Here is a 24,856-nt window from a genome sequence, read left to right as displayed (position 1 = left end):
TGTGAAACAATGCAATAATATATATTGTCTACAATCACATATGTGGAACTGCTCATGCTGCCTGTCTTGCAACTAGATGCCATCAACAGCTGGTCTTAGAAAATTAAGACAGGTTTCCAGTGGCATCACAAGCATTGTTGTCTAACTTCTATATGGATGACTTCTTAGTAGGTCAGCTACAGAAGCTGAAGCTCAGGAACTTCAAACCCAGCTGACTCAATTACTTGCTTCTGGGGGGTTTCCAGTGAGGAAATTGTGCACCAACAGCCACAAGGTTATGGAACAAATTCCAGGGCAGGGCAGAGAAATGTCTTTGCATGCAATCTCATTGGTGAAGAAGCAATAAAAATGTTAGGAAACTTCTGGCACTGTGACTCTGACATATGTCAGTGCCATGTGCAGCTGAAGAGTTATCAGTGCTCAAAGATTAGTAGGTGTAATTTCCGGCATATAGTATCATCTATTAAGCCTTCATTGGGATCAGGTTCTTCCATCCATGCTAATTCGTGAATGGGAATGCCATTTATTTGCAACTTTGTTTCCTAAATGATATTTTGATTAGGAGGAAAATTGTTCACTGTTCTTCGTACATTAAACTCGAAATTCATAGTTTCTGTGCTGCTTCACAGATGGCAGATGTTGCTTGTGTATACATCAGATGTGTTCTTCCCAACAACGAAGTTATAGTTCCATTGGCTGCTGCCAAATCTCTTTTAACCACTGTCAAACATCAGACTCTTCCACAACTGTTATTATGTGGTGCTCTGCTTCTTGATCAACTCATTCATAAGGTGGCCAGTGCCTTAGACATCACATCATAAACAGTAATGATATCCGTCTGTGAATGGTCTCCACAATACTTCTCTGATGGCTGCAAAATAGTTCTAGTCACTGAAAATTTTTGTTGCCAACAGAGTGTCTGAAATTCAGGAACTGAGTTCAGTTTCCAACTGGAGACACATCAAATCAGAAGACAATCCTGCTTATCATGTGGCATTAGTCCAGCACATTTGAGCTCACTTGTGCATTGGTGGTTTGGCCCTTCATGGCTCTCCAGCTATGACCTGGACTACAGCACTTGTCCTTCGCATGTGGTAGAAGATGCACCGGAAAGGAGGTGTGTGCAATTATCTTTGGTGTGTGCAGTTATCTTTGGTGTCTATTATTAAGCCTGATGAAGAATTGCTGTATAAATATTCCTCATTCAAGGAAACCTATGTGGCTTTGGCTTATGCATTGGGGTTTGTTAAAAACAGTAGATTGCAACAAGCAGACAGTTTAACTGATCCACTCACTCCACAGGAATGTCAAAATGCTTTCAAAATGGCCTTTGGCATAGTTCAACATGGTGAGTGTGATAGGGACATCGCTTTGTTAAAGGCCAATTCTTCTATTTCACATAATAGCAAATTAAGAGATTTGCACCCATTCATTGATGCAGGAGGTATTTTACGATTGGGAGTGAGGTTGATGGATGCTAACATACTGTATGATAGGCAACATCCTATTATCATACGACCTAAGCATCATCTGACAAAAATTCTCTTATGTATGAACATGAAAATCTGTTGCATGCTGGGTCACAGCTATCTCTGTCTATGTTGCGTAGAAGGTTTTGCATTCCAAATTTGCGCAACACAGTCAAAGGAGTTACTGGGAAATGTTTGAAATGCTTTAGGTTCAAGTCCCATGCTGCAGTTCAACTCATGGGCCAACTATCAGCATCTATAGTAAACCAGTCTTGTCCTTTCCATCACAGTGGAGTGGATTATGCAGGCCCCGCCACTGTGAAGCATGGTGGAAGACTGAGTAAGTTTGCTACCAATGCCTATGTTGCTTTATTTATTTGCATGGCAATCAAAGCCATCCAACCAGAGTGCCTTAGTAACCAGCTCATTTCTGTCTGCTTCAGGAGATTCATTGTGAGAAGAAGAAAACCATCTCACATATATAGTGACAATGGTACTACATTTGTAGGTGCATACAATGAACTTAAATATTTTTTCCATAATGATGCTACAGTAGATAGTGTGGTGAATGTTCCAACCACAGCAGGTATCTGGTGGAATTTAATCCACCTCGTGCCCCTTGTTCTTGTGGACTGTGAGAAGCAGGAGTGAAATGTATGAAGTCACATCTCGAACATGTCATTGGCATGACTGACATTTGAAGAACGAACGACAGTGTTAACTCAGGTAGAAGCATGCCTAAATTCAAGGCCATTGTGTGCACTCTCTGATGACATAGATACTCCATCTGCTCTCACTCCTGGGCATTTACTGATTGAACAGTGACTTTGTGCTCATCCTGAACCTTCCTTCCTTGAGATTCCTTTCAATGGGTTGCACAGGTGGCTACCTGTACAGCACCCACATCAGTTCTTTTGGAAGAGGTGGTCCACTGAGCATCTGCATCAGCAGCAGCTGCACAGTAGATGGATATTGGAAGGAGCATGGCAGCCCCACATCAGCAATTATGTTCTGGTCAAGGAGTATAACTTGCCTCCCTTGGTGTGGAGGGTTTGTGTTGTCAAGCAGCTGTTTTCCAGACCCGATAAGTGTGTGCATGCAGTTATGGTGAAAACTGCTAATGGGCAGATCAAGATGCCTATAGCAAAATTGTGTCCCCTGCCTAATCAATGAATCAGCGATTTGTTCTCTCTGATTTGTGTGAAGGTATACAGTAAAAGTCCATCGCCAAATTGCTATTTATAGGAGCAAAATTGTAATTCATAATATCAGCTTGAGGAGCTGTGTATGTTTTCTTGTGGACTGACTGACTGTTAGTATTGGTTTCCTAAGTTTCATATGCAGTGTGACAGGAATGTTTTTGTTGCTTTTGCATCTTAAATGTTGGTACCTTTAATGTCTCTTATGCAGTGTGACATCAATATTAATCATTTTTTTATCTTTTACATAGTAGTTCCCTCCATGTTTCATTTGCAATGTTACAGTAATGTTTCGGCGGTTATGTGTATCCTAATTGTTAGTGTATTTCATTTTTATGTCCCTTGATATTGTTTGCAGTTAGATTTTTATTGTTTCCCTTGTTTGGAATTTATTATTTTCATTTTGTTACTTGTTCAGTTCATGTTTATATTGTAAAATGAGAAGACTCATTTTAGAGTGGGAGTTTGTTGAGTTCCATAACTCACTTGTCACTCGAAATGCCATCTAGCACTATTTTGAAAATTGGATAGGTCAGTTTGTCTAGAATAATCTGCTCCCTGTTGGGAGATATTGTAACTCTGAATGTGTGGATCTGGACTTTCAAGGTCCCTTGTTCAGGCAGATACTGCTGAACATCCACTGAGAGTGGATGCCTCAGGTAGTTTGGAGACACTGAAGTGAGCAGATATGTGGCTCGACCAGCCAACGGTCGCAGCTCTTTGGCAACTTGTAACGTATTACTGAGTATCACCTTGTGCTCTTGCAAGGTATTACAGAATAAAGTATTTTCACATAAAGGCTGTGTTCCATCGCATCATTTGGGAGTGGAAATAAGGGGGTGGGGGCAGTGAGCTCTCTCGTACTACACACTTCAAATTTAAATGTACCAGTGCAGGACCAGAGGCCTGCAAGTGAACTACGTACACCATGTATCAAAACTTTTGCATTCAACATCCATGGTAAGTGCATTTTTACAATGATGGATTTCATATGTGCATTCCACCCAATATCTGTGGCACCAGATGACATTGCTAAGACAACCATCTGCAGACTGTTCAAACTGTTTTAGTTCATGGGGACACTTTTTGGACTTTGTAATGCTGCCCAAACATTTCATCACATTGTGGATGAAGTTACAAATGGCCGAGATTTTTGTTATGTGTACATTGACAGTGTTTTGATCATGTCAAGCTCTGAGGCAGAACACCTATTACACTTGTGGCAGATTTTCACTTATCATTGTGCTCACTGTCTGCTCATCAACCCATCAGAGTGCATTTTCGCAGCAGCTGAGGATCAATTCCAAGGCTACACTATCAGTGCTCAAGGTATATGGTTGCCACAGGACTATAGTTAATATTCCCCAGCGTGCAATAGTTAGAGAATAATGATGATTTCTTGACGTCACTAATTTCTGTCATTGCTTAATTTGCAATCATGCCCTCCAGGCTGCCCATTAAATGAATTCTTGCGTAGAGCACTGAGACCAAAAGACAAATTGCCTGGAATAGCAAGGCCAAGTTGGCATTTACCAAAGTGAAGACTGTGAGCTAAAATCCCAAAGATGTTCGGGCTCACATGCAGTCAAAATATCGAAATGTCTTGGCTCATCAAACTCATCTACGGCTTGAACCGCACATGTCGCATTACACGCCCTAAATTAGACATTTGTCACGCTTTGGTTAAATTGTCGGGCTGACGGAAAGTTTGCAAAATACCAAGTTAACATAACAGTTATAATAATATCGGGAAATAAATTAATGACCCATAAATGATGTAGGCCACACAGTTGCGATTTAGTTACATTAATGTTTATTCAGAAAGCAAAATAATAGCGAAAGTGGTTGTATTTAGAATTACTATTACACTCGAGTGCATATCCATTTGACACAGTTCAGTCATTCACAATCTCATTGTGAAATACAAGTCTAATATTCCACCTCGTTATCTTCGCGAAAAGTCAGAGTTCACACCAGGCACACAGATGCTCACCGCTCAGAGACTAAGTCCCGCGATACCACACAATGTGAGATTGTCTAAGTCATTTCACTTCCTAGCTCCCTAATGACTGACCGTCCACTTTCACGGCGCCACCAGCACTGTTCACTTTCGTGTCTCCAGACGAACTGTCCACTTTCACGTCTGCACCACATTTCCTGCACACTGAACATCTTTGCTCAACTGACTAGCGCAGTTCCCTTTCCTGAAGCTGTCCATCTGATTGGCTAAGGCTTATTCTACATTACTTTACATTTTAACATATTTAAATAATCAAAGCTTGACCACTTTCACATTCTGAATAAAGTAACAACAATATCCATTACATAATAAACATTAAATTCTTTTACAGAAAACCAACACAATTTCCTTTTTAGCTTTGAATGCCATGGCCAGTAGCATTGCACCAATGTGCTTTCTGATAAATAAATAAAGAATAAAAGTAACTATTTGCACTAAACTTACAACAAATATTCTATTACCTAATGATTCAGTAAGGTGTCATGCTGTCATCATTCAATGTATTTTGTGTGGAGGAAATGATGATCCGATACTTAACTGTAAATACAGATAATTGAAATTTACTATATATTTTAAACAAATAAAGTTAGAGAGTTGGTATTTACAATTTTGTCGTTTTAATGATGCGCTTCTATATTAAATGCCGATCGTTAAGATAGACCAAAGCATTCAGACTTTAGCATGCAGGTCTTTGTTACAAAACTTGTTAATTTCACTTTAACAGCAAATCCTAAAATATTATAGATTTGATCAATATTCAAGTGTTATTGGGAGCAGCATGAAAATTTATTGAAGACGGCAGATTAAAATTACTGTGGCTTGATTCCCTGCATTACTACAGAATTAAATAGTTTTCATAGATGTTTCCCTTTAAGGCCGATCTTAGGCTCGCCATATTTAACACTGCTATGTTTCCTTGTCTCATTCACACACTACAGTGCTATGGCCTCAATAGACAATAGACGCCTGTGAGTTTCCCCATCTCGTGGTGAATCTTAGCTCTTTGTGGCACGTGGTCCTGGATGACATGGTTCGTTCCACAATTCCTGTAGGCTGACTCTTTCAGCCATATATTTAAATGAGAGCTCACTGCTCATTAGCTCACACACCTCCACTTCATAACCTGTTGGTGTGCCATATATGTAATGAAGTAGCACCCAAATTTACAAGACACAAATTCATAATAGAATAACATAAATATCCTAAGCACCAGGTCAATGGTGTAATTATTTGTAGTGGTGTTGATGCAGCATGCTTTAAATTTAAGTAAACTTATATCTAACATAAATTATGAATTGTGACATGTTAATTAAATTCCAAATAAAATCTTTAAATATGTCTGCTTGTGTCTGTATATGTGTGGATGGATATGTGTGTGTGTGCGAGTGTATACCCGTCCTTTTTTCCCCCTAAGGTAAGTCTTTCCGCTCCCGGGATTGGAATGACTCTTTACCCTCTCCCTTAAAACCCACATCCTTTCGTCTTTCCCTCTCCTTCCCTCTTTCCTGGTGAGGCAACAGTTTGTTGCGAAAGTTTGAGTTTTGTGTGTATGTTTGTGTTTGTTTGTGTGTCTATCGACCTGCCAGCGCTTTCATTTGGTAAGTCACATCATCTTTGTTTTTAGATATATTTTTCCCAAGTGGAATGTTTCCCTCTATTATATTATACACTTATCAAAATCGACTGTCTATTGAAATGCCACAGATATATCAGCATCACTGCACTCACTTTCACAGAACCTTTTCCTCACAATGAAGTCTCCAGCAGCACCCCACAGATTCAAAGCTGTGTACCTTGCTGAAATACTGTATGGCTCTGCATTCCATCGCCATCGTTTTGCGGTTCTAGGCGCTCAGTCCGGAGCCGCGTGACTGCTACGGTCGCAGGTTCGAATCCTGCCTCGGGCATGGATGTGTGTGATGTCCTTAGATTAGTTAGGTTTAAGTAGTTCTAAGTTCTAGGGGACTGATGACCATAGATGTTAAGTCCCATAGTGCTCAGAGCCATTTGAGCCATCGTTTTGCGGGAACAAATCTGTTGAAATTCGAATCGGGTGTAGATACCAGAAAACAAACACTTTCTGAAACCTCCTGGGATCTGCAATGAACACATCCTCCCTGTGGAATCGATACAAACAGATCTAAACTACGCTGTAAACAATTGATTTACAGCTTTTGCAAGATGCTCATAAATTCTTCATTGATTCTGACACATTATTCAAGTCCCACTAGAGACATGCATCTCGTGACAGATTCCCAATCGACTTCATTGGTAAATTAATATCTTCTTTTAATTTAAATAATTCCCATTAGACCCAAAACTAACAAAATATATGAAAAAATCTCACCGCTTGTTTAATTCTGTGCATTGAAGCTGTGTACACAAATTGTGGCTCCACATAACAATAAATTATTCCCCCAAATATTCTCAGATAAGTTGATAAACATACATCTGTCATCCTAGGTAAGCATTATTAATTTTCATTTTTTCAATTTTCTCAGACCTCCAAACACCAAAAAACGTAAACCTAACATATACATACACAGAAATAAATCCATTATATACCCCCAAAAACCTAATTTATATGCATACTGTGCACTGATTTTTGACTTGATACCGTTCACCAAATAATTGAGTTCTCCAACCTCCTCACACCCAAATGTGCATCTAAACAATCGAGTAGTGCCTCTACTTTCTTGTCATTTACTTTAATTTCAATGATAGGCTGAACATTAATCATTTCTTTTCATTCTTAACTCTGTTCCCTCAATAAATCATTCTCTATGTCTTGTCCCTTCTCTTCCATCTCTAGAGCACACATATCCTGTTCAGTCCACCTCTCAATTTCGTACTCATCCCAAAATAATTCATCAGATGCTTCTTTCACTCCAATTTCATTTTTTTTCTCCCTTTTAGGCCTCTTGCATTCTTAAACTTCTCTCGAGTCCACAAATGAGGCAATAACGATCGTAATGTTCTACCATACCATCGCCAATCAGTTACAGTAAAATCACATTCCTCCTTAACATACCATTCTGTCCAAATATCATATTCTATATTAGAGTCAAACTCACAGTATTCTCCCTTAAAATTACTGACATTAGTAGCTACAACATCATTATCATGAAATAAAGCATTACTTTTTACTTCCACATCATTACAAAAACTTTCACAAATAGCATTTTCAACAGTTGCTGATACATCATGCAACTTGCTACATTAAACCTCATTTACTTCCATCGACAAATCACCAATATAAGAAGTGTTCATAGTTTCATCATCCTCTGCCATTACATCACATAAATTATAACTACAGCGTCGTGCAATTTCAGAATCAACAGTAACATTAAATTCCACTGTGTTTTGATTTAAGCCTGAGCATAATACCTTTTCCTCTCCTACATGCTCCTGCACCACATTAGTTTCAGATCGCACATCAAATTCAGATCCACATTCATTCTCAAACAAACACTCAAGATCCACAGATCCATCCAGAATTTTGGGTTCACCTCCATTAGTAGAAAGATATGCACAGATTTCTTCCTCTGAAGTATCAAACCCAGCAGCTTCAACTTTCGTAACTTCAGCACATAAAACATCATTACTACCTTCCTTCAAAATTAATTCACCAATATCCGCGAATACACACACAAATTCATCAACAGCTGACGAGACTAATGCTATGCCGCCCTTATTAACCTCCTTAACTACTTTCGACATCACGATATCACCTGAAACATCATCACCTTCATCACCATAATCGTTACCACTGGTTAGAATTTTCTGTACAATCTAACTCCACCAAATTCAGCTCCACCTCAGCCTCCTTTTGGCACATAGAATCTTTCATTGTATTAACATTCACACATTCTTTTGTTTCACATTCATAAAATAAATCATTTAGGCCTAAATTGTCGTCATCACCTTTATCGTTATCTTTCATTATCTTAGGATTACACCTTTTATGTAGGGTCTGATTTGAAAATTTACATATTTGATTCTCATCTCTTACTCATTTCATTTCAATATTCTGATGCCTCTGCCAATTTATTGACACCTGTCAAATTCCTGTTTACTCGTGTCCTATTCATCGCTGGCTTATTTTGCCATCTCCGGACCTGAGATGTGGCGAAACTCCCATTCCACTGGTTCATTTCACCAGGTGCCGATCCCTCAAATCTACGTTCTTGGTGTTGGTCCCTGTCACAAAAGTATCTGTTCCCATTACCCCTTTGAAATGTATCATTGGATCTGTTCCTGTTACCGTTTCCTTTATTAAAACTGCTGTTTGCATTCCATTGATAACTTACTCGGACTGTAGTTATGATCTCCACTCTGAAAACTATTTGTCTGCTTACTTTGCGGTTTAAATTTCAATGCCCGTTCTAATTTTTCTACAAAGTCCTAAAATTTGTCTATTGAGTTGCTAGGACTGTGCACTAGATCCCACTGCAAATTTTCCAGTAACTGCCTTTTCAAAGTCATAATTTCAGTCAGCACTTCCAATGAACATTTTTCATGTATTAATCTCGCAAGTTCATGTTTACAAAATTCTCACATCAACCCATTGCCATATTTAAATGTTGACCTGTTCAGAAACTCATTTTGGAGTCACATTTGCTGCGCTTCATTCCAGAACTTGTTTAGGAACCTGCTTTCAAATATTTCATAGGTAGTGAATGTATCAATGTGTATATTGCCCACAGTTGCAGCTCACCTTCCAAATGTCTTTTCATGAATTTTATCTTCGCCTCATCAGACATTCCCCTTATAAAACCATCCCTGCATGCTGCTAGAAAATTTACTGGGTGATATTTCCCATCGTCTGTAAAACATTTGACCAATCCCGATTTATCCACAGAACACTGATCACTGTAGAGGTTTGATGTGCAGCTAAACAATTCAGTTCACTTTTTATTTCATTCATTTGCTTTTTAACTTCACTAATTTCAATTTTAATGCCAGATTCTACTTGTTCCTTTATTTTAACTACTTCTTTCTCCCCTTTCCCTATTTGAACGAGGTATCCCAACTTAATCAGAAATTTTGCCCATTTCATCCTGAATGGTTTTTAATTTTCCATCTATCAATTCTTTGATTACACTGGCAATATTACCTACTTCATCTTTCACAACCATAGGTATTTCGGATTGAACTGAATCAATTTTTGAATTTATGTCACCCATACCGGTTTTAACAGAATCAATTTTTAAATTTACATCAACCATATCAGTGTTAACAGAATCAATTTTCGATCCCAATCCTTGTATCATCTGCATTAATTGCGACATCTTGTCTCCCCCCAAATTCATCTCCCTTGCCTGATTTCGGACTATCTGCCCTATTAAATTCACCACCGATCAGGCTCTCCCGCTCCGACTTCGGGCTAAGCGGCTCGCTAGTATTTTTGTACCCACACAAACTGGCCGACTGCTTAATATTAGCAATGTCCATTATTGGTGACTAAACTACAGAATCATACATAATCTCGCTATCAGTGCAGGTACTTTGCTTTGTTCTGCAGGATCCTTCTGCCATGGTATTGCTGCCGATGTTGCAGTTGAAGCCAACGCTGAAGATCTCGTAGCCTCTGCTGTGGCATCGCAACCACTGCTGCGCAATGAATTGCCATTGAAGATGCTGCTGCTGGCTGGAACCACGTGCTTTCGATGTCGCCTCTTCTTCCGGGTTACTTTTTGATCTCTCCTAACCACTGCTAAACTTGATGCACACAACTGTTGCAAAATTCACATCTCAGAGCCCCCAAGCAGGCTGCCTAAACTGCCACAGACTTGGGACGTAGGTCACAGAATGTCGTGTGAGAATTACAATTGTAATTTCACAACTATTAAAGAAACCTAATATTCAGTCCTGAACCGGTCTCACATTTAACTTTTGCGAGAGGTCCTGCCTATCAAAGTTCAGATAATGTATTTGGAAACACTTTGCAGAGTTCAAATCCAATTCTAAACTTTCCAGAGTTCATATTCTGTAACTAACACTTTCCAAATCCCTATCCTGTTCCAACACTTTGCAAGATTCGTATCCCTCGACTAACACTTTCCAAGTTCCTATCCCTGACAAGTCCCCAAATGCGAGCTAACATCCCAAAGATGTTGGGGCTCACATGCGGTTCTTCTTCGTCGAAATGTCTTGGCTCAAATTTGTCTAGGGGTTGAACTGCACATGTCGCATTACATGCCCTAAATTAGACATTTGTGACTCTCTGGTTAAATTGTCTGGCTGATGGCAAGTTTGTGAAATACCATTGTAGGCCACACAATTGTGATTTGGTTAGAATAATGTTTATTCAGAAAGCAAACTAATAGCGAAAGTGTTTGTATTTAGAATTACTATTACACTCGTGTGCATATCCATTTGACACAGTTCAATCATTCACAATCTCATTGCGAAGTACAAGTCTATCATTCCACGTTGTTATCTTCACAAAAAGTTAGGAGTTCACACCAGGCACACGGCTGCTCACCGCTCAGAGACTAAGTCCCGCGATACCACACAACGCAAAATTTTCTGTCTCTTTCCTGAAGCTGTCCTTGGCTACAGCTTATTCTACACTACTTTACATTTTAACATATTTAAATAATCAAAGCTTGACCACTTTCACGTTCTAAATAAAGTAACAATAATATCCATTACATAATAAACATTAAATTCTTTTACAGAAAACCAATACAATTTCCTTTTTAGCTTTGAATAACACGGCCAGTAGCATTGCATCAGTGTGCTTTCTGATAAATAAATAAAGTATAAAAGTAACTATTATGCACCAACTTTGCAACAAATATACTATTACCTCATGATTCAATAAGGTGTCATGCTGTCATCGTTCAATATTTTTTGTGTGGAGGAAATGATGATCCAATGTTTAACTGTAAATGCTGATAATTGAAATTTACTATATATTTTAAACAAATAAAGTTAGAGAGTTGATATTTACAATGTTGTCGTTTTAATGATGCGCTTCTATATTAAATGCCGATCGTTAAGATAGACCAAAGCATTCAGACTTTAGCATGCAGGTCTTTGTTACAAAACTTGTTAATTTCACTTTAACAGTAAATCCTAAAATATTATAGATTTGATCAATATTCAAGTTTCATTTGGATCACCATGAAAATTTATTGAGGATGGCAGATTAAAACTACGGTGGCTTGATTCCCTGCATTACTACAGAATTAAATAGTTTTCATAAATGTTTTCCTTTATGGCCAATTTTAGGCCCGCCATATTTAACACTGCTATGTTTCCTTGTCTCACTCACACATTACAGTGCTATGGCCTCAATAGACAATAGACGCCTGTGAGTTTCCCCATCTCATGGTGAATCTTATTGGATTGGATTGTTTGGGCGAAGAGACCAAACAGCGAGGTCATCGGTCTCATCGGATTAGGGAAGGATGGGGAAGGAAGTCGGCCGTGCCCTTTCAAAGGAACCATCCCGGCATTTGCCTGGAGCGATTTAGGGAAATCACGGAAAACCTAAATCAGGATGACCGGACACGGGATTGAACCATTGTCCTCCTGAATGCGAGTCCAGTGTGCTAACCACTGCGTCACCTCGCTCAGTGTGAATCTTAGCTCATTGTGGCATGCGGTCCTGGATGACAGGGTTTTATTTCACAATTCCTGTAGGCTGACTCTTTCGGCCATATATTTAAATGAGAGTGCAATGCTCGTTAACGCACAAGACTGCCATTACAGAAGCTACTCTGTCAGCACACCCAGTTCCACAGGTGTCTCTCACCCTAATGTTTAATGTGTCTGCCACTGTGATTGGTGCTGCTCTGCAACTGTAAGTAGGTGAACACTGGCAGCCCTTGGCCTTTTCAGTCCAAAGTTACCACTGTCACAATTAAACTGGACCACATATGATCATTAATGCTTTGCTGCAGATGCCTCCATTAAGAAGTTTCGCCACTTGTTAGAGGGACAGCAGTTCACCCTGACCGCAAGCAATTGAAGGTCGCTTTCCATTATCATCCAGAAGAAGCATCAACATGTCAGCTGCACCATCTAGACTGTATCGGACAGTTCACCACCTGTGTAGTCCATGTTGATTGAGACCTGACAGTGCCAGTGGATGCTCGCACTTGGATTGAAGCAGTCACTGACACAGTTGACTTGAAAGCTCTTGCTGCAGTGCAGCAAGTGGACAGTGAGCTGCGAGACTTTTTGATGCAGCCATCAGGCCTACAGTTCCTTCATGTTACAGTACCACCATCAAACATGCTACTATACTCTGATGTTGCAACCATCAACCCACGACCGTTTGTCACTGTTGACTTTCAGCAGCTGGCAATTGTATCCTTTTGTGACCTGTCACACCATGGAGTATGGGCACTATGAACATGGTGAAGTGAGCTTTTGTGTGACCAAACATGGACAAAGATTGTAAGGAATATGTGTGCCATTGTGTGGCCTGCCAATGGAACAAACTTAGACGGCATGTCAGGGCACCTCTTGACATGTTAAGTCCACCAAACCAAGGATTTGGCATATGCATCTGGACAGCATTGAACCACTCTCACCATTAGAGGAGTATACCTACTGTCTTACATCCATTGAGTGTTACACGTGCTCGCCAGAGGTGTTCCCTATGGTTGATATTACTGCCGAAACTGTCACTACCGTGTTCTTCTGGGGATGGATTGCCCACTTCTGTGTACCAGTATAAATTAAAGTAGACCAAGGAAAGCAATTCATGTTATGCCTGCCCAAAGCACTCACTGTCCTACTGGGTATGATGTGTATTAAAAGCACAGCTTACCAGCTGGCAGCAAATGGGTTAGTTGAGCATGTACACCAGCAATTGAAAATGTCTCTTTGGTGTTGTGAATTGCAGCAGTGGGCAGAGACGTTGCCTGTCATCTTCCTTGGTCTCCTCATGTTGATGAAATAAGATCTGAAAGCCATGATCACAGAACTTGCATATGGCCTGCCAAGATGACTGTCAGCATCATGTTAGAAGATCACATTGAACTATCAGACTTCATACAGAATCTACATGCCCAAATCTGGCAGCTACAACCCTTTGCTCCAAGGAACCAGCAGACCCATTGCTCCCTTTGTTTTTGATGAGCTGCAGAGATGTGATTATGTTTTTTATTGCATGATGGGAGAGCACAGCCACTGCAGCCACCTTACAATGGACCTTATTGCGTTATCAGTAGGGAGGGAAAGGTGTTCAAGGTTGACATGATGGCTACACCAACCACCATCACCACCATCTTTCAGTATTCCTACACCAGTTCTGAGCAATCCACGGACACACGTATCACTGAGTTGACAAATACATCAGTCAATTTGCTGCCCACCACATATAAGTCACAAGAGATGTCAAAGGCTACCTCTGAAGACCTTGTAGCAGCCTACATAAAACTGTGTAGTGCTAAACATGCAAGTGCTTACTCCGTGCAGTGATTATCTTTGACACAATCTCTCTTTGATTTATGTGTGCTCTCTGTTTTGTAATTATTCTGTTGTTTGATTCTAAGTCTAAAAATGTCAAATGAGTTGCAGGAGAATTTATTTATTAAATGTGCAACAAGTTTATCAAAATTATCTTGGTGTGACCCAATAGTGCTTGTTGTGCCCTATTCATAGACATTTTTTGAAAATTGACCTTTTCATTCTTGAGATATTAATTTTTCAGTTATATTTTGTATGCAAGACTTTTAAAATTAATTATCTCAAAAACTGCAGCTCCAATTAAAGACACATAATAATAAATGAAATAGTCTTATTTTACTCTTTAAAATGACGCTGTTGGTTTTTGTGTAGCTAGTCTGAGCCCATTTTTATTGAATATTTACTTGTTTAAATCAAATTTCTTTCTATTCAAGTTGGCTATGGCTGCCGCCTCCTTTCGGCAGCCAGAATCCACTGGTTTTTCCTATCCATTGAGTGTTACAACTGCTAGGAGCCAAGACACAGGTATTTCTCATATTGATTGTGTCCATCAGATGTGCAGCTGTCTGTTAGCATTGCCTGCAGATTCTTGTACCACAGCCTTACTGAAGCTCACCCTTCTTTAGTTGCAAAATGGCCGAACTAGGCTAGCTGCACCAACTGTCATATAAACACAGAACGCACGCATACTGTTGCTTCTGCATTTATCAACTTCCAGTGTTTCATAGAGGGCTGTACCCGCTCAACACCATCTCTTGTCCCAACTATGAGTAAAAATGATTTAAACATGCTTTATCAAAAGGAGAATTTACTTGAGAAAACTGTAAAATTACAAGGAGACAAAGTACCTGGCCAGTACATATCTAAAGCAAATAAAACTCCAGTATTAGTGATGCACATTTAAAAGTGAAAACAAATTTATGACTTTTGAAACTGTTTGTTTTCTCATCATGGAGGAAAGAAGAATAAATTTAGGAAATTTTGAAGGAGGAGCAGATCAATCAAACCCTCTGATTGAGACTGACTCAGTGACAAGTTTTTTAAGTTTTAAATGTGTCGACAGCAACACTGACACTGGAATTATGCTTATTGACCAGACATTCTGTCTCCTTGCAATTTAACACAATTTGTGTGTGACACCCAGCTTTTACTTTTGCTTGAAAGTCTGAGTTCTGTTTTCATGTCACCTTTAAGTACAATATTGTGTAATTTTTTAAAAATCATACCTGTATTAGTCCTCTACCACATTTCATGCATTTTTGCAGGTACCTGTTGATCCAAGTCTAGAATTTCCATGTGAAGCTTCATCTTTGTATGATTACTATAATCCATACAATGTAAGTCTTCATCTCTCTCCTGCACCTGCAACTGGAACAACAGACCAGTACCAGATGGGAGATTTAAGTGGAAAATTTGGAACACTGGATGGATTAACAAGTCTCAACTCAGCGTTCAATGACACACATCTCCCACTCTTTGGTCCATACAGTATCATAGGAAGATCAGTTGTTATCCATAAAAAGAACAAAAACCACAGGTGAGAGAATAGTTTTCAGTGGTTAGATCAAACATGTATGAGGTTAATTCAAATGAAACCTGGTCAGTGCATCTATCTTTGCCTTACACGTAAGGTGGCACCACATAACTGCAGTTATGGTGGCACCATCTATTGGTAGAGAGACTGACGCATGCACACCAGTTGATGTTGCATAGCACCGTGTGGTTTCAAGCCACAGAGAAGGTGGTCACACAAGTTATCATCCACTACCAAACATGCAGACAAGTAAGTAGGAACAACAAGGAGTGATTCGATTTTTGGCAGCAGAAGGAGTTGGAGGCTGTGAAATGTATTGATGGATGAAGGCTGTGTACAGTGAGTACAGTCTGAGTCGTTCAACTGTCATCACACTGGAAATGGTTGCAGAAGTGACTGCTTTAGCCTTGGACAACCACAGAATCACTGTGGACAAGATCCATTGGTTGCTAGGTATTAGTGTGGGCACCACTCACACCATAATGCATGAAAACATGAACTCTTGAAAAATATGTTCACAGTGGGCTACCCACCAATAGACCACTGAACAGCGCAATACTCGAATGGCGCTATCTTTGAGTCAACTGCAACATTATCATGAGGAGGGATACGGCTTTCCGTTGCATATTGCCACAGGTGATGAAACATGGTGCCACCATTTTGAACCGAAAAAGCAAGCTTCAAAGCAAGCAATGGAAACATGTGACTTCACCACCTCCAAAGAAATCAATGGCCGTGCACACCAGTTCCGGTAAGGTCATGATGTCCTTCTTTGTGGCCACAAGCGCCCACTGTTTGTTGAGTTCCTCGAATGGGGAACCACCATCAATGTCCAGCATTATCAAGCCACTTCACAGAACCTTAGACAAGCCATCAAGTCGAAATGCCAAGGCATGTTGTCCAATGGCGTTATCCTCCTGCATGATAATGCCCGCCCACACACAGCCACTGCAGTGAAGACGACATTGCAGCAGTTTCGGTGGGAAATGCTGGAACATCCGCCGTACAGTCTCAATCTTTCACTGTGTGGCTTTAATGTGTTTGGACCTCTAAAACAAGCTAATTGCGGACATCAATTTGCAATGGAAGACGAAGTGTGCGGCTGGGTCCAGGCCTGGATCCGACAGCAGCCTACTAGCTTCTTCAAGGATGGAATTGACTGGCTAGTGTTGCAATGGGATAAATGTGCCAACAGTTTTGGCGACTATTTTTGAGTATGTGTACTGTGTATAAATACATTTTTGAATTAATAAAATCGTTACTGTTACTTTACACTGGGTTTCATTTGAATGCCCCTTATAAAACAGTATATTGCAAATCAAAAGTGTGAAATATATTTCACATGTGTCTAAACTGTGTTTCATAGCAAAACAGTGATTTTTATATGCCCAGGAGTATTTTGTGAAGTTGCTGTGAACCACACAAGGAGATTATGGACTTTGTAGCATTGTATTAAATAGACAATAGATGCACTCTAGTGGTTATGTTATCAGGCTAATTTGATTTGAACCAGTAGATTTGATACTGAATGCTGGATGATACAGATTAACCAGCAGTTGATAACATTTAATACATTTTCAGCTAGAAGCATGTCTGGTTAGTGGATGGACCAGAAAAGATGACAAGCATCTGGAACTAGTTACTTTTTATAATACACAAATGTGATATCTGATATCTTTTATCTTGCAAAATTAGCAGCTGTAAGTGTGTATCACTTATAGGGCATCCTAAGAATCAAATATCTACTGATAGTTCGTCTGTCTGTTGTTGATTTACATTTTCTCCTTATGCCCCCTGCCCTGCCATGCCTCTTTTGACTTGAGATCATGAGTAACTTACTGAAAGTATCATTTCCTCCAGCTGTTCCCTCTCGTTTCCTTTTTGAAGGGATTTCTATTTGTCATGTATATTACACAGGCATGTCTGAAAGAACAGACTTAAAAAGATACAGCACCTGACCGCTTATCAATCTTTCAGTGCAGATGCACAATAATTTCTGACCTCTCACAGGAATACAGGAAGATTGTGAGTGAAGGGGAATAATGGACAGAGGACACTGCTCTGTAGTGTGCAGCATGTGGAGCTCTGGGTCAGAACAGAGGCAAGCTCAGATAGCTGAAGCAGGAAATCTGGGTTCGAATCCCAATCTGGCACAAATTTTCATCAGTTGTCATTGAGTTATTTCAGTGCCGTGGTACAGTAAAAGCTTTCCAACATGCATGCCTGAAACAACAGACACCACACCTATAATGAGTAATATATGCACCTGATGGCATATCGATCTTTCAGTGCAGAAGCACAATAATGTTCAACCTCTCATAGGAATAAAGTAGGACTGCAAGTAAAGAGAAATAATGGATACTGCACACCACATTATAGTGTGTGACTTATGGAGATTTGGAAAATCCAGGATGAAATGTAACAATATTATGAAAAGGAAAGTTGCTACTCACCATATAGCAGAGATGCTGAGTTGCAGATAGACACAATAAAAAGACTGTCACAACAGAGACGGCAGTCGTGTGTGTGTGTGTGTGTGTGTGTGTGTGTGTGTGTGTGCGTGTGTCGGTCGTCTATTTTTGACAAAGGCCTTGTTGGCCAAAAGCTTATTTGTGACTGTCTTTTTGTTGTACTTATCTGCAACTCAGCATCTCTGCTATATGGTGAGTAGCAAATGTTCTTTTCATAATATGGAGATTTGTGCCAGACAAGGGACATTTTTGGGTAGCCTGTGTGCTTAAGGTGACAGCTTGTGTGGAGGAGAATATCTAGGATAGTATCTGGGTCCACTACAAATTTTTCTTCTGTTGCCATTATTTCAGGGCCCTATTGCAGCAAAAGTCATAAATTTCTTTGTCACGTATAATTTGTACTTATTCAACAGGTTTTCCAGTTGTTCTTACTATTGAGTCATTAATCAGTCTAAATGCATGCAAATTGCTTTCTCTTCCTGCCTGTCTCTCCCTTTACTATTTCCGGACTGCCTGTTAGTATTCTCATTCTCAGACACAGCTAGTTTTACTAAGTTTGTCTTTATATTCACATTCCAAATACTCTCAGTTTAAACTTTGTAAAGAAAACAGTTCCTGGAGATTTACTATGACTGTGAATTTGTAATCAGAAAATGTTTAAAGAAAAACTGCATGAAGTAAATTAATACTGTATAAACTCCAAGAACCCATTTTACTTCTGGAAACTTCAAAAGCAAACCTCTACAAGAGAAGTTTCCCAATCCTGTTAAAATTCAGATAATACAATCCAATGGTGAATAAGCTACATCTTTGTAATTGGTCGGTGTAAACAACTTCAATGGCAGATGCCTCAACTTACATGTCTGGCCAAGTTTCACAGTACAACACATAAAATACACTGAAAAGCAAAAACAAATGAATTATATCAATAACTACTGTTAGTGGTGAGATCAACAATGACTGAAGGTGAACAGTCTTTACAATACACTGTTACACTTTTATTTTCAGAGAGAAACATTAAGAGATAGTCTATTACAAAGCAGAAAGAAATTAAATTGGTTACAATTGTGAGTTTCTCGAAGAGAGGAATGGTTTTGAGTCTTACCTGTTCTGGGTTGGCGTGATGTGGCGAAGGCGGTAGAAGCAGTTTGAAGTTGCTGATATGAATCCTATACATTCATCCAGTTGTGTCCTTGGCATTAATATATCATTTTTCCTTACATCCTGTTTCAGCTGGCGATAGTAATAAGTTGCGTAGTACCCATTCATCATTGGCCGAAAGAAAGTAACTGTTTATGCAGCACTTGAAGTTCGCCTCAGGTGAGCTGCAACTTTCACACATAATACTTTGACACAGTCCATCCATTGTATTTAAATTAACATTCCATTTGCTACACTTTGCCAATTGTGAAGTTAGACAGTCCATCTACCGTTAATATTCGTGGTTCATGATAACACTGTTCCCATGAAAACAGTCACTTACATACAATGCAGTTCACATTTTCCACATTGGCTGTTAGTGTTTAAGCAAACGTCATATTTCGTAGTCAAAAAAATGAACAATAGCAAATTCACAGTTTATGTAATGCAGATCAATTCTAAACTGACGACAATACAGTCTGTTCATGAGTGCATTGTCACTGCCACAAGCATCTTTCTGCAAAAACCAACAGCATTTGCGTAATACAATGTCCATTCAGAATATCCATCACAAAGACAAATTTCAAACTGGCCTAACAAAAGAAAGTCCAGTATTAGTATAGCTTTAAACGCACACCATTACCACACACAGTACTTGCTTTCGTACTGGCACGCTCTTGCACCATCTGCGACTGTCTGCTACACCCTGTTCACCCGACAACTATTGATACCTCTCTCACTCCACAGTTCTTACAAAACTTCTGTCTACTGGGTTCCATTTCACACAATACATTTAATAAAACTATTGTAAAGACCACCATAAAAAAATCCAAGTTTTTACATAAGGAACTCGTATAGAAAACAGTACAGTAAACATAGTCATACACACTTCATGTTCTACACTATAAAACCAAATGAAAAGTATTCTATGTCATCAGAAATACATCTATGGAGTACAAGGTAGTAAAAGAAAGGGGAAAAAAATTATATATCTTTATTAGCCATGGCATCACTACTTCCACCAGAAAATTAGTATGTATAATGAATTCTATATTCTTAGTAGTATCCCACCACTGAAGACTCATTTTCTGGCCATTCAGTGAAATGTTTAACTTTTGGGCCATAATCCAGTTTACACCCAACAAAATACCTAATTGTAAATTTGGCATCACAAACATTTTCTGTTGAAGCTGCATGTCCAGTATTTGAATTTAACTGCTACTTCTTTACAGATTTCCAGATTTCTTTATATTGATTACCTGTACTCCCTTGCAAAATCACCCGCTCGATGGGAACCACATGCCTCACCATTTGCTGTTACTTCTTGTCACAGCTCTTGATTTATTAAACTTGTCTAGCTGCCTGTGTCAGTAAGCAATTGTACATTTCTGCTACTTATATTGCCCTCAACCATAGGTTGTAATTGTTTCTTGCTGTGTACTATTCTTGCAGCCAAGAGTGCATCCCTCAAATGTTTCCCAATTTGGCAACTTATGAATGCTGTTGTGCAAGTAGCCCCCTTTCAATGTGTAGCCTCAGTGTGATTCTCAACTACATTACCCACACTGACTTGCGTGCTAGAGACAGCCCTTGATTTCTTTTGTCCAACAAGCCCTGTTGCACCACCCACATTTACTACACCAGTTTGTCTTATTATTCCTTTTGTTCCTTGCATCTTCCTGTCAAATTCTTACAGTTTTCCAACCTTATACTATTCTGTTCTAGTCTTATTGGGTTCGTAATGTTGTTGTCACTACATATTTTGATTTATGTAAGATGAATCATAAAAATCAGGCTCTCTGTGATTGTTTCCAGCCCCATGAACATAGTTTTATTTGATGTACATGGTTACCCCAATTCTGTTCTGATTTTGATCTCTGCTGAGTTCTGTAACCCTGCTCCTCCATAGCATTACCATACTCCAATAATTTATTTAACTAATCAAATTAATGTAGCAACTCCAACAGTTGTTGCCCACTTTCCCATGTATGATAAATAAGTAATTTCACCATTTTCAATTCACAAATTGATTCATCTAGATACTTAGACAGGTCAAGATGCCATTCTACAAAATTATGTAGTCCACTCCATGAATCATTATAAAACCTAAACCTCAGCCTCTGTTGTGCCCCACTTGACCAATATTTTGATTTGAATTCTCTTTCAAATTGGCAGTATGTAATAAATCTGTCTGCATTATGTAATCCCCACTGGAATGTATTCCCTTCTAGTTGATTCACTACAAAACATGGTTGCTTCTGGTCACTCCATGCACTGGATAATGTCCCATGGAATGTCTTTAAAAATAATATTGGATGTGTCTTCCCCTGTGGATCATATGCAGGAAACTTTTAACTGAATTCCCCAACTCAAAGCCAAAATGTTCCCAGAATTATTTATTATCTACTAGTCATGAATTGGTTTGGTTTACTGGGTCCTTACTAAAGTTAGCTTTCCAATAACAATGTTCATGTTCTCCAGAATTCCAATCTATATTTGACCCTGATGCTTTACACATCCCATTGTTCTGTACACTCTCATCATGTTCCTGAAAGGTTGAGGATGACTACGGACATATATATGAATTTTTCTTTATATTACTCCATACATCTAAACTACCGACACTCTCACTTTCTACACTCAGATCACATTCACACAATTTCTCAATTGCACAAGTTCGAACGTGTTTTTTGTTTTTCCAGTTTCTTATCTAAAGATTCTAGTTCTTCCCTGTCCTTGTGATTTTCCCTCATAATTTTCTCACTTTCACTTATCTGGTGTGACACAACAGCTGTAATGTATTTTAAATTTATAGTAATATTAAGTAAGTGATTTTTTTTTTTTTTTTTTTAATTCTACCTTTAGAGTAGTCATAGCCTCTTTCATGTCGTCATTAATTTTCTGTGTACTATGTGCCTGAACCTCTTCCTTAAAAAATGGTAGTTGCTGCTTGTAGCACTCCAAGTCCCCTTTTCTTTCTTTTGCCATCTGTTCCTTTTCTTTTAGCGCTCTTAGGTTCCACTCTTCCTTTCCTGTGATCACTGTCTGTATTATCAATTAATATCTCATTCAAAGTATTCTTAATTTCCTCTAATTCAGACATTTCTGTAAAACAAGTTAATACTAGAATAAAACAATAAATATTGTCTATACAAAGAATAAAGTAGCTATAGTCAACTGCTGTGTAGTTTGGAATGTCTGGTGAAACAAAGATCTCTGCCCCCACAAACAACAGGTCACACACCTAAGGTATACTCACTAGGTCCCAGCACTGATGACAGTTATTTGTTTTGTCCAAAGAAGAGTTTCCACATGTATTTTCATTACAACACCTCTTATTCACAGTCACCCTATCACTTGTAAGCAGTGTTCAAGCTCATTTTGTGTCAGCTGTTTGTTATTACAGTCTATCTACTTGCGTATGTGGTATATCCTGTGGAGCACACATACACAGTTTATGTTTATATATTCTTAAATTGAATAATCTGAATTCTATATTGAGAAATATCAGTATATTGTGACAATGTCTCAAAATTCGTGTATAGTATCTCCGAGTATAAATCTGTCAGTTGTTACAGTCACCACAGTATATGAGGTCTGTTAAAAAAATTCCAGAAATTTGTCAACAAAATTTTTCTACACTTACCATTTACTTATTTGGTATGGTCTCCTTCGAAATATTCTCCTACACAATTGATACACCCCTCCCAATGCCATTTCTATTGAAACAGCCTCGGTATTCCTCTTGCTGGATCACATGAAGCACTGTCTCTAAATTTTATTTTATCTCATCTATCAATGCAAATTTTGTCTTTTCAACAAGGTTTTCAACTTTGGAAATAAAAAGTCCACAGGGGCCAGGTCTGGAGAGTATGGAGGATGAGACAGCCCAGTGATTTCGTTTTTTGTGCAATAGCTCAAATGAGCATTGTCAGTAGACATCTGAGGACATCCCGAATGAGGGTCATCTTTAACTTTCGTCCAGCCATTCTTAAACTGTGTGAACCATTCGTAACACTGAGTATGGCTGAGCACTCATCATTGAATGCTTTCTGCATCATTTTGTGTGTCTCTGTAAAGGTTGTCTTGAGTTTCTTGCAAAATTTAATGCACACACATTGTTCCTCTAACTTTGCAATCTTGAAATTTGCAAACTGTGTGATACAATGTTCTACTTAATACAGCAGTGAACAATAACGAACAGTTATAAACATGTGCAAGGACACACACCATTGGTGCGAAATTACGAATGTCGTGGAATTTTTTTGAACAGACCTCCTATGTAAGAGTATTTGAGAAACCTTATACAATGCCTAGAATAATAAATTAAAAGAATAACTTGTGTTCTCACATTCATGCATCAAATTGGGTAAAGCGATTAAGAGAATATCACTATTGACATTCGTTGCCATGGCAACCAACTTATTAATGTGCCGACGTATTGTGATGAGGTCAACTTAAATATTAATTCAGATAACAGGCAGACAAAGCATCTAATTTACGTAACACATTACAACACGTTTTGTAGTGTTTTGGGTGGATGTTAGTAGAAGAGAATGCAAATTGCCTTAAGTAACCAGATGTCCTGATTTGGCTGGGACAGTTCCGATGTTCAAGAGTCCAGTCCCCTTGTCTCCATCAAACTTTATTGGGATGCCTAAATGTTCTGAGATTAAGGAATGAATACAGTATGTACATTCAAATGGGTGTTGGTTGCAGTAGTTATGCAGAAATGAAGAGGCTTGGAAACGATAGACTTGATTGGAGAGCTGCACCAAAGTAGTCTTCTGATTGAAGACCACAACAAAAACAACAAGATTAAACTTTGCTCTACAGCTCGTGGTAGCATTCTCCTTTCCCCAGCACGGGGTCCCAGGTTCGATTCCCAGTGGGGTCAGGGATTTTTCCTGCCTCGAGATGCCGTGGTGTTATTGTGTCGTCTTCATCATCATCATTCATCCCCATTACAGTCGGAGGAAGGCAATGGCAAATCACTTCCACTAGGACCTTGCCTAGTAAGGCGGCGTGGGTCTCCCGGGTCGCTCCCCTACACTCTGTAAAAAAGTATGGGACTCATCATCATCATTAATAAACTTTGTCACCCTCTTGGGCTTTCCTTGCTCTTTGGTACTGCTATGTTCTGTTTATCACTGTCTCAACTGACATATCTGTGAATATTCTCATTTATATATAAAAACAAAGATGAGGTGACTTACCGAACAAAAGCGCTGGCAGGTCGATAGACACATAAACAAACACAAACATACACACAAAATTCAAGCTTTCGCAACAAACTGTTGCCTCATCAGGAAAGAGGGAAGGAGAGGGGAAGACGAAAGGAAGTGGGTTTTAAAGGAGAGGGTAAGGAGTCATTCCAATCCCGGGAGCGGAAAGACTTACCTTAGGGGGAAAAAAGGACAGGTATACACTCGCACACATGCACATATCCATCCACACATACTGACACAAGCAGACATATTTAAAGTCTTTAAATATGTCTGCTTGTGTCTGTATGTGTGGATGGATATGTGCATGTGTATACCTGTCCTTTTTTCCCACTAAGGTAAGTCTTTCCGCTCCCGGGATTGGAATGA

At 39.1% G+C, this 24,856-nt stretch overlaps 1 protein-coding gene across 5 annotated transcripts in view; it reads left to right on the top strand.

The window, feature by feature from the left end:
- LOC126474916 (uncharacterized) overlaps window positions 1-24,856 on the top strand; it is a 408,277-nt gene that overhangs the window by 316,747 nt on the left and 66,674 nt on the right. For all 5 annotated transcript variants that reach the window (XM_050102418.1, XM_050102416.1, XM_050102417.1 and 2 more), the window contains one exon: window positions 15,383-15,654. In XM_050102418.1, the coding sequence (XP_049958375.1) occupies window positions 15,383-15,654 (272 nt within the window). The remainder of the gene's footprint in view (window positions 1-15,382; window positions 15,655-24,856) is intronic.

This window comes from Schistocerca serialis, chromosome 4 (genome assembly GCF_023864345.2).
Source record: "Schistocerca serialis cubense isolate TAMUIC-IGC-003099 chromosome 4, iqSchSeri2.2, whole genome shotgun sequence".
Taxonomy (NCBI): Eukaryota; Metazoa; Arthropoda; class Insecta; order Orthoptera; family Acrididae; genus Schistocerca; species Schistocerca serialis.
This window is presented reverse-complemented; position numbering and strand designations above follow the sequence as displayed.